At 43.0% G+C, this 20,417-nt stretch overlaps 1 protein-coding gene across 4 annotated transcripts in view; it reads right to left on the reverse strand.

Annotated features, from left to right (window-relative positions):
• ZFYVE26 (zinc finger FYVE-type containing 26) overlaps positions 1–20,417 on the reverse strand; it is a 449,330-nt gene that overhangs the window by 116,098 nt on the left and 312,815 nt on the right. For 3 of the 4 annotated variants that reach the window (XM_069208874.1, XM_069208871.1, XM_069208872.1), the window contains 3 exons: positions 15,269–15,416; positions 9,513–9,722; positions 6,604–6,822 (listed from right to left, as the gene is read on the reverse strand). In XM_069208874.1, the coding sequence (XP_069064975.1) occupies positions 6,604–6,822; positions 9,513–9,722; positions 15,269–15,416 (577 nt within the window). The remainder of the gene's footprint in view (positions 1–6,603; positions 6,823–9,512; positions 9,723–15,268; positions 15,417–20,417) is intronic. The other variant, XM_069208873.1, reaches the window with a different exon arrangement.

Here is a 20,417-nt window from a genome sequence, read left to right on the forward strand (position 1 = left end):
GTGCCACTTGTACTTACAAAATTATACAAAAAAAGTGATTGGTGGAATGTTTGAATTAATTTCAGCTTCTGGTAATCACTCGGGCCGCATCCCAGCCCATCAATATTTTGCACAGCACCCTACCTAAGCTAGGACACACCTATATGTAAATCAATCTTGACCCTGCTCCAATAGGGACAGTCCAGCCTAAACTGCCAAGCCAGGTCCTCCCCAAACCGGGACACAAGCAACCCAGGACGGTCTGCCCTAGTTAGGGCTCATTAGTCAGCCACACTGTCACCAATCTAGACCTGGCTGATGAGCCCTAACTAACTCCATCTAGAAGCAAGGCATTTCTAATAACAAGCAGGCTGAGTCAGCAAAACAAACCCTATGTCACTAGAGGACAAATGTTACCAAAATACTTCCTGCATATGGTTTAACCTGCATTTCTAAGTTAAAGTGCTTCAGAGCTTTTAATCAACCGAATAAGTCTACTATAAAACCAGAATGAAAATGTCACTTACCCAGTGTACATCTGTTCGTGGCATTAGTCGCTGCAGATTCACATGTTTAGCACAGTCCGCTGCCTGGAGTTGGGCTCGGAGTATTACAAGTTGTTTTTCTTCGAAGAAGTCTTTTTTGGTCACGGGACCGAAGGACTCCTCCCTCTTCGGCTCCATTGCGCATGGGCGTCGACTCCATCTTAGATTGTTTTCCCCGCAGAGGGTGAGGATGGAGTTGTTTGCTATAAATAGTGCCCATGCAATGGAGTGAATACGTATGTACATAAAAAGTTTATAATAATTATTTACAAATGTACAAATGTTTAAGATTTAAGATCTACTTCTAAACGGCTACAGGCTTCCCGGGGAGGCGGGAGGGCACATGTGAATCTGCAGCGACTAATGCCACGAACAGATGTACACTGGGTAAGTGACATTTTCAGTTCGATGGCATATGTTGCTGCAGATACACATGTTTATCATAGACTATAAAGCAGTTACCTCCCCTAAAAGCAGTGGTTTAGCCTGTAGGAGTTGAAGTAGTTTGGAATAATGTTCTTAGTACATCTTGGCCCACTGTAGCTTGTTGTGCATTTAGTACGTCTACACAGTAGTGTTTAGTAAATGTATGAGGCGTAGACCAGGTTGCAGCCTTACATATTTCGCTTATAGGAATGTTTCCTAGAAAGGCCATTGTAGCACCTTTCTTTCTGGTTGAGTGTGCCTTTGGTGTAATAGGCAATTCTCTCTTGGCTTTAAGATAGCATGTTTGAATACATCTGACTATCCATCTAGCAATGCCTTGTTTAGAGATTGGATTTCCTATGTGTGGTTTTTGAAAAGCTATGAACAGTTGTTTTGTTTTCCTGATTAGCTTTGTTCTGTCAATGTAGTACATTAGTGCTCTTTTGATGTCTAATGTATGTAGTGCCCTTTCAGCCACGGAATCTGGTTGTGGGAAGAACACTGGCAATTCTACTGTTTGATTCAAATGGAATGGTGGGATTACTTTTGGTAGAAATTTTGGATTTGTTCTTAGAACTATTTTATTTTTGTGTATTTGAATAAATGGTTCTTGTATGGTAAATGCCTGTATTTCACTTACTCTTCTGAGGGATGTGATTGCAATGAGAAATGCGACTTTCCACATTAGATATTGCATTTCACAGGAATGCATGGGTTCGAAAGGTGGACCCATGAGTCTTGTTAAGACGATGTTAAGGTTCCATGAAGGAACTGGTGGTGTTCTTGGTGGTATAATTCTTTTTAGCCCTTCCATGAATGCTTTAATAACTGGTATTCTAAATAGAGACGATGAATGAGTAGTTTGTAGGTAAGCAGATATTGCTGCGAGGTGTATTTTTATAGATGAAAAAGCGAGATTCGCTTTTTGCAAATGTAGTAAGTATCCCACTATGTCCTTCGTAGAGGCATGCAATGGTTGGATTTGATTGGTATGGCAGTAGCAAACAAATCTTTTCCACTTAGATGCATAGCAGTGTCTAGTGGAAGCTTTTCTAGCTTGTTTTATGACCTCCATACATTCTTGTGTGAGGTCTAAGTGTCCGAATTCTAGGATTTCAGGAGCCAAATTGCTAGATTCAATGATGCTGGGTTTGGATGCCTGATCTGTTGTTTGTGTTGTGTTAACAGATCTGGTCTGTTGGGTAGTTTGACATGCGGTACTAGTGAAAGGTCTAGTAGAGTTGTATACCAAGGTTGTCTTGCCCATGTGGGTGCTATCAGTATGAGTTTGAGTTGGTTTTGACTCAATTTGTTTACTAGATATGGAAGGAGAGGGAGAGGGGGAAAAGCGTATGCAAATATCCCTGACCAACTCATCCATAGAGCATTGCCTTGTGATTCGCGGTGTGGGTACCTGGATGCGAAGTTTTGGCATTTTGCGTTTTCTTTTGTTGCGAACAAATCTATCTGGGGTGTTCCCCAAATTTGAAAGTACTTGTTCAGAACTTGGGGGTGAATTTCCCATTCGTGGACTTGTTGGTGGTCTCGCGAAAGGTTGTCTGCTAGTTGGTTTTGGATCCCTGGAATAAATTGTGCTATTAGGCGAATGTGGTTGTGAATCGCCCACTGCCATATTTTTTGTGTTAGGAGACACAATTGTGTTGAGTGTGTTCCTCCTTGTTTGTTTAAATAATACATTGTTGTCATGTTGTCTGTTTTGACAAGAATGTATTTGTGTGTTATTATGGGTTGAAAGGCTTTTAACGCTAGAAATACTGCTAACAGTTCTAGGTAATTTATATGAAATTTTGTTTGGTGTACATCCCATTGTCCTTGAATGCTGTGGTGATTGAGGTGTGCTCCCCACCCTGTCATGGAAGCATCTGTTGTTATAACGTATTGAGGCACTGGGTCCTGAAATGTCCGCCCTTTGTTTAAATTGTTGCTGTTCCACCATAGAAGCGAGAGGTATGTTTGGCGGTCTACCAACACCAGATCTTGAAGTTGACCCTGTGCCTGTGACCATTGTGATGCTAGGCACTGTTGTAAGGGTCGCATGTGTAGTCTTGCGTTTGGGACAATGGCTATGCATGATGACATCATGCCTAGAAGTTTTAGCACAAATTTTGCTTGTATCTTTTGGTTTGGAAACATAGCACTTATTACCTTGTGGAATGCTTGCACTCTTTGTGGACTTGGAGTGGCAATTCCTTTTGATGTGTTGATGGTTGCCCCTAGATATTGTTGTGTCTGACACGGTTCGAGGTGTGACTTTGTATAGTTGATGGAGAAACCCAGTTTGTGAAGGGTTTGTATGACATATGTGGTGTCGTTTGTGCACTTTTTTACTGTGTTGGTCTTGATTAGCCAATCGTCTAGGTAAGGAAACACATGTATCTGTTGTCTCCTGATATGTGCTGCTACTACTGCTAGACATTTTGTGAATACTCTTGGTGCAGTTGTTATTCCGAATGGCAACACCTTGAATTGGTAATGTATTCCTTTGAATACGAACCTTAGGTACTTTCTGTGAGAAGGGTGTATCGGTATATGAAAGTACGCATCTTTTAGGTCTAATGTGGTCATGTAATCTTGCTGTTTGAGCAGTGGAATGATGTCTTGTAGTGTGACCATGTGAAAGTGGTCCGATATGATGTAGGTATTTAGTGTCCTGAGATCTAATATTGGTCTTAACGTTTTGTCTTTTTTTGGAATTAGAAAGTACAGGGAGTAAACTCCTGTGTTTTTTTGTTGTACTGGTACTAACTCTATTGCATCCTTTTGCAGTAGTGCTTGAACTTCTAGTCCTAAAAGTTCTAAATGTTGTGGTGACATTTTGCGTGTTTTTGGAGGGATGTTTGGTGGGAATTTGTGGAATTCTATGCAATAGCCATGTTGGATTATTGCTAATACCCAATTGTCTGTTGTAATCTGCTGCCAAGATTGGTAGAATTGGCTTAGTCTTCCCCCCACTGGTGTTGAGTGAAGGGGTTGTGTGACTTGAAAGTCACTGTTTAGGTGGAGGTGTTTTTGGAGTCTGGAATCTTCCCCTACTCCTTGGGAATTGACCCCCTCTATATCCCCTGAAACCTCCCCTTTGGAATGAACCCTGATATGGTGTGGTTCTTGTTTGTTGGCTGGTGGTGTCTGTGGGTTGGCCACGAAACCCCCCTCTAAATGGAGTTTTTCTAAAAGAGCCTCTGCTCTGCGGGGAGTAGAGTGCGCCCATGGCTTTGGCCGTGTCTGTGTCCTTTTTAAGTTTTTCAATGGCTGTGTCCACTTCAGGGCCAAAAAGTTGTTTCTCGTTGAAGGGCATATTAAGGACAGCCTGCTGGATTTCAGGTTTGAAGCCTGAAGTGCGGAGCCAAGCGTGTCTCCTTATGGTGACAGCAGTGTTGACTGTTCTCGCTGCAGTATCGGCTGCGTCCATTGAAGAGCGGATTTGATTGTTTGAGATCGTTTGTCCCTCTTCAACTATTTGCTGCGCCCTTTTTTGGTATTCCTGGGGAAAATGGTCTATGAGAAGTTGCATCTCATCCCAGTGTGCGCGGTCATATCGGGCCAGCAGCGCTTGAGAATTTGCGATGCGCCACTGGTTGGCTGCCTGTGATGCTACTCTTTTTCCTGCCGCATCAAATTTTCGGCTTTCTTTGTCCGGAGGTGGGGCGTCGCCAGATGTATGGGAATTTGCTCTTTTGCGAGCTGCCCCTACTACTACGGAGTCAGGTGGTAACTGCGAAGTAATAAACACTGGGTCTGTGGGTGGTGGTTTGAATTTCTTATCCACCCTTGGGGTGATGGCTCTTGATTTTACGGGCTCTTCAAAAATTTGTTTTGCGTGCCGTAACATCCCTGGTAGCATTGGGAGACATTGATATTGGTTATGTGTAGCCGAGAGGGTGTTAAATAAAAAATCATCCTCTATAGGATCGGAATGCAGTTGGACATTGTGGAATTCTGCTGCCCTAGCCACCAGTTGCGAGTATGAGGTACTGTCCTCTGGCGGTGACGGCTTTGTGGGGTATGAATCGGGATCATTGTCCGGCACTGGGGTGTCATATAGGTCCCAAGCGTCTTGATCCTGATTATCTTGACTTATGGTAGTTTGCGCTGGTGAGTGCATATGTGACGGTGTTTGTGCCGGCGATGCCTGTTGTGGTGGAGAGGGCGGAGGCGTGACTTTTTTAACCACTTTGGCTTGTGGTTGTGCGTCATCCTTGAGAAATCCGATCCTTCTTTTTCTCATTATTGGGGGAAGGGTTGATATCTTCCCTGTGTCTTGCTGGATGTACAGTCTCTTTTGTGTGTAGTCTGATTCTACACTTTGGAGCTCTTGTCCAAATCTGTGAATCTGGCCACTTATTCCTTGTTCCTCTGTGTAGGATGGAGGTGTGGAACTTTTCGGCGCCGAGAGAGAATCTTTTTTCGGCTTCGGCACCAACAGAATTTTTGTGGCTTTCGGCAGTGTGTCTCGGTGCCGGCATCTTGTTTTTGCCTCTCGGAGCCGCTATCTCGGCTCCGAGGTTGCTCCATGCGGTCCCTCGACCGGAGTCGGGTGTCTTCGCTATGGGCGTGCCCTTTTTCGGCGCCTTCGACGGCTCGCCGGTTTTATGGGTCGAGCCATGGCCTGTTGGCAGTGGCGTCCCCTGGGCTTTTGTCTTCTCGATGCTTTTTATTTTCGACGTCTTACTCACTGTTTGTTGTTGTTGTTCGACGTCGGAGTCTCCGGATTCTGATTCCGGAACCGAGAATGTTTCCTCTTCGTCGTCGAAACGTTGTTTTGTCGGCGTGGACGCCATTTGTAGACGCCTGGCTCTTCGGTCCCGGAGTGTTTTTCTGGACCGGAAGGCTCGACAGGCCTCACAGGTATCCTCCTTGTGCTCGGGGGACAAGCACAAGTTACAGACCAAGTGCTGATCTGTATAAGGATACTTACTGTGACATTTTGGGCAGAAACGGAATGGGGTCCGTTCCATCGGCTTCGATGTCGCACGCGGTCGGGCCGACCAGGCCCCGATGGGGGATCGAAGCTACCCCAAAGTCTTCCGATGATCGGTGTCGATGTACCTAACTATCCCGATACCGAACGGAACAATACCGACGCTTTCTTCCGAGATTCTGACTAACTTTCCGAACAGAAACACGGAGCGAAAAGGAATACGTCCGAACCCGACAGCGGAAAAAAACAATCTAAGATGGAGTCGACGCCCATGCGCAATGGAGCCGAAGAGGGAGGAGTCCTTCGGTCCAGTGACCAAAAAAAGACTTCTTCGAAGAAAAACAACTTGTAATACTCCGAGCCCAACACCAGGCAGCGGACTGTGCTAAACATGTGTATCTGCAGCAACATATGCCATCGAACTTTTACTTTTTAGCCTGTACATGCCACAGTTTATAGTTTTTGTTTCTACAACCCAAAGTGTGAATGCTCAGCTAGGGACTCCTTTCAGTAGATAAGTGCAATGGCTACAATGATGGCACAGTACATTGGCTTCAGAAACCACACCTACATCTGTCGAAAGGTGCTGCGTGGTCTTGAAAGCTAATGCACAATAGAATCACTGCTCACTTTTTAATGATCCAGTAAAAGTTGGTACATCCTACAGCATATTATATACAAGAGTGACATAAACCCCAAAATAACTATACTCACCTTTTTCAACAGATGCAGAAGAGCTTCTCTCATACAATCGTGTCTCATGAGGAAGCTGATAAGGGCTAGGTTCGTCCCGTATGTTTCCAGGTAGTACAAACACTCCTTGTAGTAGGCGTTCTGCTGCACCTTTCCTTCTGGCATCATTTCCAGCCATAAGCTTCCAGTCTTCAGTGTTGTTTCCAGATCTTTTAGTGTGGCAATGTAGTCATCATCTTTCTGTTAACATAAAGAGATATTAATCAAAATCATCGTTATTACACATTTACAAGACATACTTGGGCAAAACAATAATTGTATGATGAAAATGACAACTTTTTTTCTAGAGCTGGTAGTATTACAGTTATAGCAAATTACTCCTCAAACTATTTCTAATCTTAGCCCCTCTTAAGTCCACACTTGTGTGATGCCCAGTCTGTCACGCCAAGGTACAGAGACAATTTTTGTATTCTGAAGCTTAGGCTCCCTCACATACATTGTTCTCCACTGTTCTTCATCAACAGAACAGCGAGAGCCACACAGACACGAGAGGGAAACACAACTGAGTGGCATGAAGGAAGCGGAACCAAGACCAATTGGTGTGAGAGTCACTATGGTAACTTGTACTTCCAGGCACGTCTGTTTCTCCTTCCTCCACAGTCATGGGAAAATGTTAACACATGACATAGAGGCAGGCTCGTTAAACAATGCAACACTCAAGGCTAGAATAACCCTTAACAACAGAAATCCAGTTCCAGGGAAACAACCAAACAAGTTGCATCTCAGGTTGCAAGTGTCTAGAATCTCTCATTACAGAGCAGGACAGAAGGTGCCACCACTAAGGAGTTGACTCTTGACTTACAAGAGAGCAATGAAGAAGAGTGTTGTCTAGGACCTCAGTAAAAACCTGATATCTAGTGCCAATATCATATTAACAAAAGATTAGCCAGGAGACGAGGAGGAAGTCACAGCCAATACAACAGCAGGAGAGATGAGAAGGGACCTAGAAGATGCCCCAACTGCAAGAAAGAGAGTAAGGACCAAAGTTGTCACACAAACAGGGACAAAGAACATCACCATGTCCCATGTCTCAAAGTAGCAAGAGGATCCCTGACCAGAATCAAAGGGCAGGAAAAGGAGTGACAAAAAGCCCATCAACAAACAAAAGGAACATAGTTGACAGTGGATTACTGAACCGCTAAAATAGGATGTCAACCCATAGAAAATGAAAACTTGAAGACCAGGAGACACTATAATAGTAGCCAGAAGTACAATATGTTTACTGCTTCAGTGAATACACAAAGGAAGGTACCCTTAAAAGAGGGTACAATATTTCACTGAGCAAGAGATGAAATCATTGGTGGAGAAGCCCTAACAACTAGGGTCACAACTAAGGGAGGGACCCCCAGGGTTCTACTTCAAGGCAGCGTGGCGCAAAGAAGGCCAAGATACTGTCATTAAAAGGGTCCAACAAAATATTACCATAAAAATAAAAGATCTGTTGATGGATTTCCACAGGAAGATACACGCTTACAAGACCAGTGAAAGGGTTTACAACTCATCGGACTGCATCCTACCCTCCCTACACTAACGCAATAAACCAAACAAATATGTGGTGTATGGTATAAAAAGGATTACCAAGGAAATCCTAACCTGTTTTATTGAGGGCTTACCAAGGAGATCCTAACCTGTTTTACTGAGTCTTACTCAACAGGACTTGCTGAGAAAAACGACTCTGGCTATCATTTACACAAAGTGACATGCTACATCATCAGAGAAATGCAGGTGGGCAAGTCATTCCTGATGCCAGATATTTCCTGGGTTACATCCCACTATGTTGCCAGGAAGAACGAAAACACACTGGAAAAGGCAGCCATAACGGAATTGGAAACATTCTTTAAAAAGGGATGTCAAACATCTTTATGAAGAAACAGACACAGTCTGCAATAGGTGTCGTTGGTCTGAGAATGGCCCTGCTTCCTGCTTAATTGGTCCTGGACAGCAGAGGACTACACTGCATTTGCATATGATAACTGTGGGTTTCATATAGTGCTTCCACATTATGGGTTCTTGGTTTCCACTCAGGATTCCTGTGAGCAAGTAGTGACACTTCTATTGTGTATTAGAATAATCTCAATAAATTAGGGAAAAATACGTTTGACAGACTATAAAATATAACTTAAGGAAGAACTAGTCCTGACAAAAATATATTTCTGAAAAGCCAGTGAAGGTGTCAGTTGCATGCTTAAACGGGACCATTCTAGTGACTGAAACAGGGAAGTGCGCCTCTAAGTGAGCAGTATTAACTCAAACATAATAAGTAGAAGTTGAGCTTATACTGTATAGCTCCAGACTTGCTCTCCCAACCCCAACCCTGAAGGCACAAGACAGGAGGTGTGCATGAACAACAGAGGATGCAGTTTTTTTACTTCGATCAATGTTAATGCTCTGTTCTGTATTGTGATCTGTGTAAAATGATATAATATTGCTGCAGCATGAAGTAATTATGGATGGGACATTTCCAAGTGGCCGGGTAACGGCTGCTCTGACAACTACTGTGGTCCACAGATGCACTCTTCCTCTTCCCCTTTCAATATTACATTGCCTTAAAAAGCCATACAGGAGATGAATCACAAGGGCTGTCTAAACGTTTTGTTCAAACACCTCAATTAAGGGAACTGAGGCCCTGGAAAGCTGTAAAGCTGGACTGTGTATTGAGGGAATTGTAAAGACAAGTTTGGGGCTCTGCACACATCTGACTTACAAACTGCATCTCTTTTATGCTGTGTGAAAGATACCTTGGTCACCTCCCCTATTGATATGAACATCCCATCAGACTGAAAGTAGAGGTATGTAAGAAGGGGTAATAAGAGATAGCTACGTGGTTGAAATGTAACACTGAACATCACAAATATTCATTTTCATCTCACCCCTGCAACAATGGGCTTCATTGCAGATTCTAGGTGCTGGGTCACATCTTGGACCACCCTCGATCCCTGATTGAGCTGATTTAAATCTGCTGGGGCCTTCAAGAAACGCTCAAACTTTTCTCTTGCTGCAGGCAGATTGGCAGCTTTCAAGCAAGCCATGCCCCATGCATGCCACACACCAGTCGGATCCAGGCCAGATTTGGTGGAAACCTAAAGCAGAAGTCAGGAATTTGCACAAGGAAAGAAAACATTGTATGTGGGGGGGAAGCGAGAGTAGAGAGAGAAAAAATAAGAAAATAAAATGTCAATCGATTCATTAGTCTAAACAACCTGAAAGCACATTCTAAAGAGTACTTTCTTATTGAAAAATGGTAATTTCCTTACTGGGGCTAAATCTGTACTACACACACAGCACATAGTCTCTATGTTTGTTCGATGAACTCTTTAATGAAGAACATGTTTCAATGATTGAGTGTTACAATATGTGCATATGGTTTTGTGGGATGGGAACAAATGACATGAAATGAATGGCTCACTCAAGCTTGTGGATTGACAACATTCGACAATCGTCCTCAAAGCTGCTCACACACCAATAGATTGGCTGTGTCTGAAGTGACTGCCTAGTCTTATGCTCTTGGAGCTTGCTAAACAGAAATAAACAAATTTACCCTGAAGAGTGGTGTGAGCGAAGGGGATCCATCTACATTAATCTTAATGTGCCCTCCCCTAATCAATCGTGCACCACGAGTAGACAGAAAATAAGAATGTGCTGATGGCTGCAGCCTTGAAAACAAGAGCAACAAGGAATCAGTGTTTGCAATTAAACAGGCTTTTTGGAGGAACAGCCTTTCGGATCCACTGTAACTTAATTCAAACTCACCTCAGCAAAAGGCTTTCAGTTCTGTGACAAGTGCATTAAAGCTCACCCAAATGAAGTCTTCGGTGTTGGGTAGAAACAACTTTCTTTATACTGACAAAGTACCACACGCCCACACTCAGAAACATGATATTCACTCCTCACACTTCCGCTACGGATCTGCACTACTAAACTGACTTAAAATCAAAACTCCTCATTAAATGAATCAGCAGGCTGTTACATTCTGGAAAAATAATTGTAATACCTGTATCATTTTGTATTTCTTGCAATGCACAGATGAACAAGTTACTTACGTTCAGTAACCCTCTTTTTGGTGGGTTCTCTGTCTAATTGCATATTCCTCAACTTATGAATGTCTCCAGATGCCAGACTGGATAGGTGGCACCATGTGGCTCTGCGGTGACACCGTTCACCCTCAGAAGTCCTGCATATAAACATAAACCTTGTGTGCTGAAATCAGTTTCTTAACCGTTGTCCTTCTGCGCTCTCAGACACAAAAGTACTGCTAAAAATTTCTGGTGATCGAGTGCCAAAACCTAACTTGCAACCTTAGTATTATGTTCAAGATTCACTCCACAGAGTTTAGGCAGTGAGTAATCTACAGTTACGAATATCCACCAGAAAGAGGGCTACCTCAGGTAAGTAACGTAGTTGTCTAATAGATACTTCTAAATACAGATTACTCACTTTAATAATAGACACCATACGAGTCGCTCGCTGATGTGGAGAGTCTGGTGAGTTGACTCAGTTGACTGGAGAACGAGCGAGCAAAATGGCACTCCTGGCTGTCAAAGCAGTAGTGTTTCATGAACGTGTGCTCTGATGTAAATGTCCCAACAAGGCAGATGTCCAGAACTGGCACTCCCCTTTGCCAATGCTGTTGCAGTGACCTTGACTTGGCAGGAGTTTGCTTCTTAGCCGGCACATAGCTATTCTTCTTGTCAAGCACCCTTACTGCATTGCCTTCCCTTCCTCTGCTCCAGAAAATCCTATAAAGAGCCTGTCATCTGCAAAATGATCCTTGTAGGTCAATGCAAAAGCTCAATACCCTTTTGGGGGAGAGCCAATGAAGTTACTCCTTCTCCTTCATTGGGGGGGTGGGCATGGAGTGAAAATCATTAGCGCAGTTTTAGCTTGGTCAACGTGGAAAGGCATCACAACTTTGGGTAAGAAGGCAGCCTAGGTACTCAACACTAGTATCTGGAAAGGAGGTAGCATCTGTTGTACTGAGAGCACCTACAGTTCACTCATGTGACATACAGACGTGATGGCAATTAGGAAGCCTATTTTGAACACCAAGTTCAAGTCCCAAAGCGGCATGACAAACCGTTTTGAGACCAAATGTGTCTCACAGTTTTATTAAAACACATCATAACAGGTGGTTTAAATAGAGATGGGTGATCAGGTAAACACAGAACCCAAAACCCAACAGAAGCCAAAAGTATGGCTTACAGAGTTAGGACAAGCACCACACTCTGCAACAAACTTCTACCAGCGCCCAGCACAGATTGCCTTTGTCTTAGTGTGTTGGGCTGCAAGGTTAACACTGACTACTGTGTCCAGCAGAATCAATCTTGGTGCATGGAAGTGTAGGTTACGGAGACTTGAGTACAGGACCCTCCTCTGTTTCCAAGACAGGAGGTTGTGTTGCCATATGAGAGGCCAAATGCTCAGTCTCAGGAGATCTAGGTAGTATACTCACCTGGCCCAGTCCAGGGATATTAAGATGACTTGGTTTATCCATTTCTTTCCTCAGAATGACCAGCAGTGGGGAAACTGTACAGTAGACTGTGTCCCATCGAAGCAGGAATATCTCCCCTAGTGACTTTCCCGGTGAATACTACAGGGTGCAATATAGATGACACTGCATGTTCTCCCCGGTAGTGGGACATATTCCACCAGTTGAAGCTGCCGCTTGCCATCTCAAGTGGAGATCCCACTTCTGATCTGCCACCCAACGTCTGCTGAGCCAGACTGCTCTGGCATTCAGAGACCCTGCTAGATGGTTGGCTACCAGAAAGATGTTCTGCTGGTCCAGCCACTTCCCTAGTCAAAGGGACTCCTGGCAAATTACACTGCCTTGCTTCTTGCAGTACCACATGGAGTCATGCTGTCTGACAGTACGAGAGTAATTGCACCAGCCTAATCTTGGAGGATAATTAGAATAAATGAGGAAAACCCAGTAACCACTTGACCTGGGTACATAAATATGTAACAGATATTTTTTTTGGCCCCATGGGGGAAGAGTAGCCTTTGACGTCCACGGCAATGATTCAATAGTTCATGAATCCTTTTTATCTCAATGAACTTAGCTCATTATTTGTACCTTTTATTCAATAAACAGTTTCATATTGATCACGAAATAAAATTATTAGTAGATCTCAAATAAGTGATGGCGCAGTAAAGGTGAATAATGTGATAGATAAAGTGCCAAAGTGCTCTACACAATATATACAAAGGTGTGGTTAAAAAGATGAATGACCTTCAAAGAGACCCCTTCAATCCAGGTGTCTAGAAGTCACTATTCATTTTAACAATAATCCACATCCAATAATGTCGACATTTCGACCCGGCATATAAGAACAAATCAATAATAGGTAATCATCAGGACAGATAGTCTTTTGATAGGAAGCACCCACAGATCACATAACGCCAATGATTTTGGTGTGACTTTCTTTTAATTGTTTCTATTCCCAGTTAACGTCAACTGTTCCTCCATAAGCCTGTAATCATGGCTATATACAATGTGAGTCGAAAATATGTGTGAATCTCTCTGGTTGTAAAGACTTTCCTTATTGCAACGTATGACCTTGTTTCTTTTCTCAGTAACCACTTGGCTTGTTTCAGCGAGACGGATGATGCCAACTTGCATCTCATCCTCTGTCTCGATGAGTCCCAACTGTGGGACCGGACTGGAGTTGGAAGACACTTCTGGTGTATAACAGCTGAGGAATCTGCGATTAAACGTATCCATCAGCATTTTCTTACTCCTCTTTCAAACCAAAACAGTTCATATTTCTTCTAAAACGCTCCCTACCACCTTCGACCACAGCATGTCAATGGGGACTAGGCCACCTCTTTAGGTAACAAACGTCTTATTCTCCTCAGAGTTTATATGTTTACATGCACACCCTCTCACTCTCTACTCTACCAAGTGCCTAAAAATAATCTGATGCACCTCGTGTTTCATGACATTGAGCATGCCCTGTTTATCACTCTCGGCAGAGGCACAATCCACTACTGCCATCTCACAGGCAAATTAAGTGGTATTCTTTTACACACTGCACTTTTAAGTAAAGAAAGGCACTGCCGTCTTGTAGTAGTCCGTGCTATTGGATGGAGAGAGAGCATTATGAAGAGAATGTCATATACAGTGCAACAGTTTGAGTACTATCAGAGTACTTAAAATACTAGCCCATACAAAACAATTATATAGTTTCTTCTTTATATTTTTTTAATTTCACAATGTAGTGGGAGTCTTGATACTACAAAGGACAGCTCTTCTCAGGAGTAAACTTAAGGATGTTATTTCTTCAACAACAGGAGGGGAATAATCTGGCAACCTGTTTGGCCTCCAGCTGACGTACCCGGAACCCTCCTATATTGTATCTCCCACAAGAATCCTAACTATTTAACAATATGGTGGCTCATTCCCAACACAATATTAACATTTAATTGACAGCCTCTGAACACATTCCACTGTGAGCATCATGGGGCCTTCTGTGAGCATCAACGGTTTCTGTGCTGTTGAACGTGCCCCTTTTCAAGGTACACTTGAGACCTAAAATGGAATTCAGATGAAGTTTTCACACTCTTGAGAGAACCTCTTATGTGGCCTCTTTTTGTGATCCAGGCTTTAAGAAGACAAAAGTTGACAACTGAGCATTTTTGCATTTATTTGTAACATGTAGAAAGCCAAAACTAGAAGAGCTTGAAAATACCATTCCACAATATGTGTACTCCAAGTGTTGGCACAATGGAGATACTTATACTAAAACTCCATACTTCCTGTCACGTCATTTAATAACAGGGATTCTAGATGCAATCTATATGCTCTCGATAATTCTGAGATTGGTCCACAGGGGCTGTAGTGAAGGGTGTTGCTATCTTTTCTACCTTTCACTTATAACGTGGTGTGACAGAGGCTTAAAAGGGCTTAGTTAACAAGTGACAGAACTGCCTTATGGTTCTGTCAATTATCTGCCTGAGGAATGTAGGGACTGTGGAGAAAGACTCAGCATGAAAGCCACACATATTTCTCTATGTCTACTACCCACAAGGTGAAACATAATTGGCAGAGAACAGTTGTGCACAGGATTACTACAACAATTATAGCTTAGGTGCCAGAGATGAGCTAACAACAAAAGCTATGGAGAAAATATGAGTGTTTATAAGTGCTGAGATTCAGATACTCTTCTTAAATGAGAAGCTTTTTTGCATTACGAAAATGTTGTCATAACTCTGGATTTTGTCCAACAAATTCATTAGTAACACTTCTAATTTTTATTTAAAACATTGTGCACTGAACTAAGAAATATGCAGACACTCCAAAGATACTGTCATGTTACAGTTTACTAACAAACTGAGTTTTCAACATGAGAAACCACCGACAGAAACTGAGGGTGCAAATCTGAAAAATATGTAGAGACTGTATTTCCACGCTATGGGATATATTTATAATTTTAGAGTTTAGCACTTTAGAGTCAACTTACATTTTTGGTCACCAAGTGACTATATTTAGCTATTTTTTCCATTACAGCTGTGTTGGAAGAAAATAAAAGGACACTACCATGATCTTTAGTCCCACTATGGCCTATTGTCAGTGTCATCAGATATGCCACTTAACACTTAGATATTCATCCTGTCTGGTATTAATTACCTCAATAGCCAATTGATAGTACTCTGCTTCCAAAAGACGATTCCTCAATCGTATTACTGCTGCTGGCTGCAAAATCTGATCCAGAGATGGTATGTTGGGGTAGGTGTTTGCGACTAGGATCTTCAACAAGTCCACTTTGCTATAGTAGCTGTTGTAGGAAAGAAAACTTATTAAGTTCACAAAACTTAAACACAGTGCTATTGCTAAACATGGGTTTAAAATTAGTTCAATCTCCATTACACTAACTGTTAACAATTCCAAATATAAGAATTTTAAAGGTGTTTTTTCGCTCTTGTATCAAACTGGTGTGGGATTGTAAGGAAGTATTTGAAACAGACCGCAGGAGCACAACATCTGGCCCCTTGGGATTCTGAGAGTGTGTATGTTGAGCAGCCCTCAAGATCATGTACTTTCACAAAATGATTACAAACTCTACGAACACCTAGCCTGTCACAATGTAATCTATGGCTCTAGGATTCCATGGATGGCTCTGGCAAATGTACCTTGGTGTCAGCATTTCTCAGTGAACCTGTTTAGTTGCCCTTTTTGGCTGTGTGCCTGTGGTTCTCTCACTCACACTCTTAGGATCACTGTCATTTTAAGACTTGCTTTTACTGGAAGACTCATAGTGCCCGAGATCAGGAATTCTATTTTCTAATGCAGAAGCATGTTCTTAATGGCACTGAAGGTATGGGTGGTGGGACAGAGAAACACCCCGTTCATGGCCCTAGATAGCATGCATTCAGGCTTTGAAATCACCACAGCAAGCTGTAGGGTTTTGACTCTTGCATGTGCCCACACCACAATCATGTGTGTGCAGGAGAGGCACTTTTAGAGCTAGTGTGGGGGCCTTGTGGACCATGGGTGCAAACCACTTGTGCCCTCTTCGCAGAGTGTGGCTGCAATCAACTTGCTGGACTGTAAAGGACTTCCAGTAGTTGCAGGGAAAAGGTTATTATAGCAAGAGAGGCCTTTTTTTTTACTTTCACCTGTTAGGGAAAATGGCAGAGTGACCTCTCCTAAGCTTTTCTAAATTGGTCCAGCAATCTCGTTTAACAATCTTTCAACCATTTGTGTCGGACATGGATGTTGCATAAGGCAACGTTACTTCTGTGTGTAAAGGATGCATGTGGAGTGCCTATGACATATGGGCTATGGCCACACAAAATTCTATTCTGTGCTTATTGTTTTCAAAGTGGTACCGAAACTGAAGAGGCAGAGTGAGAGCCCAGATAGCAGATGCAATTAGCAGGACTTACCCCCCAGAACATTGCAGAGATCAAATATACTAAGTCAGACTGAGCATTATTAAGGAGAGGAAAGAGTAAGGGTCTCATTCAAGCTAGAGTTTCCATCCTGCCCTTTTCCTCCCAGTATCCTCTAGAAGGGCTATGTCCCACAAGTTATTAGAGTAGCTAACACTCTTGCCTTTGTGCCCTTCTTTTGGGTTGCACCAGACAGCAGCTCCTCTTCAGCTGTGAACCAGTTAGCAGTTTCTGCCTTCACCTCACCACATCATTCTGCTCACATTTCATGACAAAGACATTAGCTGGGCCAGTCAGAGTTCTGGGCTGCTCAGCCAAGAACTGGACTCAGAAGTGACAGTCTGAATGCATAACTGCTGTGTGCAACTTCAGAAAAGAGATGAAACAGGAAATTTCAGACAGCAGTGGCCTGGGGGACTTCGATCCAATACTTGCCTGGAGAGGCTGCCTGGTCCCTGCTTCGAGTGGGAGAGTTGACCAACTGCTCAGGAGGTTAATTGGATGTGCCAATATATGAGAAGTAGCTGCTGAGTATGTGAAGGGTCATAAAAGAGCAAAGAAGGAAGGAATCAAAAGACATCCACTGCTGTCTCCAGGAAGTCTTTGCACCATTCTACAAGGGTGAGGCCAAGTTATCCCAAATTCACCCCTGAGTGGAATCAAACTGCGTAAAACCTGTGATTAGAGGACATCGAGAAGCTTGGAGCCAGATCAGATTCCTAAATAAAAAGCACCAATAAATCACATGGCGCAGAAGGAAGGTCAGATGGCCATCCCCGGTCCCTAAAGAAAGATTTAAAAGTACCAGAGAAGAGATAATACCTGCTGAGGGACTTGCAACAAGCACTTCTCACCAAGACAACAAAGGAAGTGCACCCATTTTGATATGGCTGGTAGATTTTGCTGTTTGGGACGAAGGAAGGGGCAAACTACAATAGGGATTAAGCTGCGGGCACTGCAACTTTACCACAGCCCCTTTGTCTAGTGCGGACACTGACTGATCTCATTTATCCCCCCACAAAAAAAGGTCGACACACACACACACTATGACTGAAACTGCCCCTTCCCCTATTGATGAAAGTGTGAACTGTTTTCCAATAGTACCACTGATGAAGGCCCTCTGTTGCTTGTGTACAGTAATTATGTTGAGTGTAGGGTAGCAATCAATTACTTTCTTTTCAAGAACAAAAATAGTGGGTACCCCGTAATTTATTAATTGTTATCCGATATCAGTTGAGCTCTAAGTCTTCCCACCACCACCTATAACTAAAAGTGTGCAATCAATCCAATTGATTGGCGGTGTGGCTGGATCAGGTGAGCAGCAGGTGCGGAACAGCTGCAAGCCTCGAGGTGAAGACAGAAACTGCTAACAGGTGAAGAGGGATGTGGTAGGGAAGGGAAAGGAGAAGTATATCAGGAGTGCAGTGTGGGAGGGGTGCCATAGCGTAATACAGTGAGGCTGAGCACAGCCTGAACATGACACTAAGCAACACATATAACTGAGCCAGCTGTCTGCTTCGCACATCAAGTTCTGCCTGGAAGTCTTTCATCTCAAGTCCAGAGCTCTGCCATGCTAACCTTTTCTCCCTAGGACAGAGCCCCAAACCACCACCAGCCTGTCGTGTGCCCCATACTCCAGCCCACCGGGCCACAGATCCCCTGACCCCCTGCCTCAGGCCAATATAAAGGAACGAAAGCCAGAAGTAAGCAGAACTGCACCAAGCTAAGTGGTGTTTTACAGTCACAAGCTGCAGTTCTTCAGAAACTATGGAGCTACCCCTACAGTTGGTTACAAGATGCACAACTACTTGATGACTACTCGGGCAGCTGAAGGTCTGCAACAAAAGAAAAACAAGTCAAATGGAAGCCAGGCGAGAGGCCAGCGTCCTAGAGGGGAAGTTGAGGAGGTGGAGGAAAAAGAGGTGGGGTGGGAGGTCTAACTTTCCCAAAATCTAACAGAAAGCATGTTGAACCAAAGTGCTGGACAGAACAATCTGAAACAAACAAAAGTCGAAGAGCCCAAGTCCCCAAAAGGAAGAGAAGCCACACCCCTACATCTGCCCCAGGAAACACAAGATCCAGATATGCATTATTATTCAGGTGATATACGCTCATATCTTAATGGATAGCCAAACTCCATACGAATTACAGAAGCAATGAAGATACATTTTGGTGAACCAAGTATTGCTATGGTGACGCTGCAAACTACTCCAAGGGCCTTCTATTCAACCCATTATCCTTGCCTTTCATATTAAAAACCGAAAATAAAAATGCAGCAAATCATCCAACGCAAAATTATAACCACCACCAATCTAATTCCAAATATTCATATATAGAAGACTGATGGCAGACAACCCCCGCTTGGAGAAGTAAGCCCTGGATCTCCAAAAAGATGTACACAGACTCAAAACATGACTCAAAGCATAGCTGCCCAACATCTGGATATCCAAACTCAAGACTTCACCCAAACAAAGATAGACAAGATGCCTCAATGAGCTGATAAGCAGTAATTAAACCATTCAGAGAGCCAAACTCACCTGTCATGAGGTAAGAGGCCAAGAGTCATCAGGTAAGCTACACAAAAAACACAGAAAGCAGGCAGAACTCAAAGTCAAAGAAGAAATTAACATATAATAAAGGGAGAAGATCATGAGGGAAAAGACCATGAGGTATACAACAAAGGAAACAGCAAAAACTATGTTGAGAAACCACTACAGAGATAGTCCCAATCGTATGCAAATGAAGATTAGACGTTGCAGAACAGCGACTATGCTTGTCACCCACCAAATATCAATTCTCCAAACAGTCTACCAGTCAACGTCTCATCTCAAATCAATACAACAGTAAGAAATAAATCCATTAAGAACAAAACAACATCCAAAATGCTACAAATCTCAGATCCAGCAAGCAGGCTTCTGATAAAGAACAAGGGTAGAACCAGAAAAAGCCATCCAATTCTTCCAGTCACCGGCAGACAAAGGCAGCAAGTTGGAGCACAAAGAAGCAATAGCTCACATAGAAAACCAAATTAAGCTGCACTCTCCTCCAGTGGAGCCACAAAAGGAACAAACACTATTACAGGAAATAGTCCCTCGTCGGACCTGCTTATTATGGACTCAGTCATAGAGAACAGCCATCGGATTCTAATAAGACAGAAACAAACCAGATGAAGCTGATAAACAGTTACTTTCCTAGAAACGCCACCCAAGTGGAAAGACTCTTAAAAATAAAGTCCTGAAATGGCTAACTGAAATATAGAACAATAAAATTAAATGACATTCAAATGGTAATGATTCTCAAAAAAAGAACAAAGACAAAAAACTATTCTTGTTGACACAGGCAAAGCACATGCAGAACAGCAACCTGCTTACAAGTCTTTTTCGAAAGACACAAATTGTTATTGGAGACATCAATAAGCTGTGGAGGTCTTTGCCATCCCCAGCTCAGGAAAATAAGCAGTTACCCAGCAAGGCGGTCCCTGCAATAAAACAACTGTAAACAATACCCGGGAGAAGAGCGCAAGGACTATAGTCAAACATGAGATGCACTGAAATGGCAGGAAACCTGACCTCGTAAAACAACCGAATATAGGATTGAAACACGCCATTGAAGAAAGCATGCAACCACAAAAACAAACAGGACTGACTAGCATCAGGCCAAGACAAAAATAAGACTAGATAACCATAACAGTGATGAGGAGCATGGTTGGAATTTCCCCAAATATAGGAGACCCCCAGCACTTGTAGGATATCTTTTTTAAAAAAAAATTTAAACACTTTATTCATAACATCTAAACCACTGGTACTTGGTTTACCTATCGGCTTTCAAGTGACAAAGCATACACCAATTGTCAATATGACACAATTGCAGCTGCTTAAAGACAC

This window comes from Pleurodeles waltl, chromosome 9 (genome assembly GCF_031143425.1).
Source record: "Pleurodeles waltl isolate 20211129_DDA chromosome 9, aPleWal1.hap1.20221129, whole genome shotgun sequence".
Lineage (NCBI taxonomy): Eukaryota > Metazoa > Chordata > Amphibia > Caudata > Salamandridae > Pleurodeles > Pleurodeles waltl.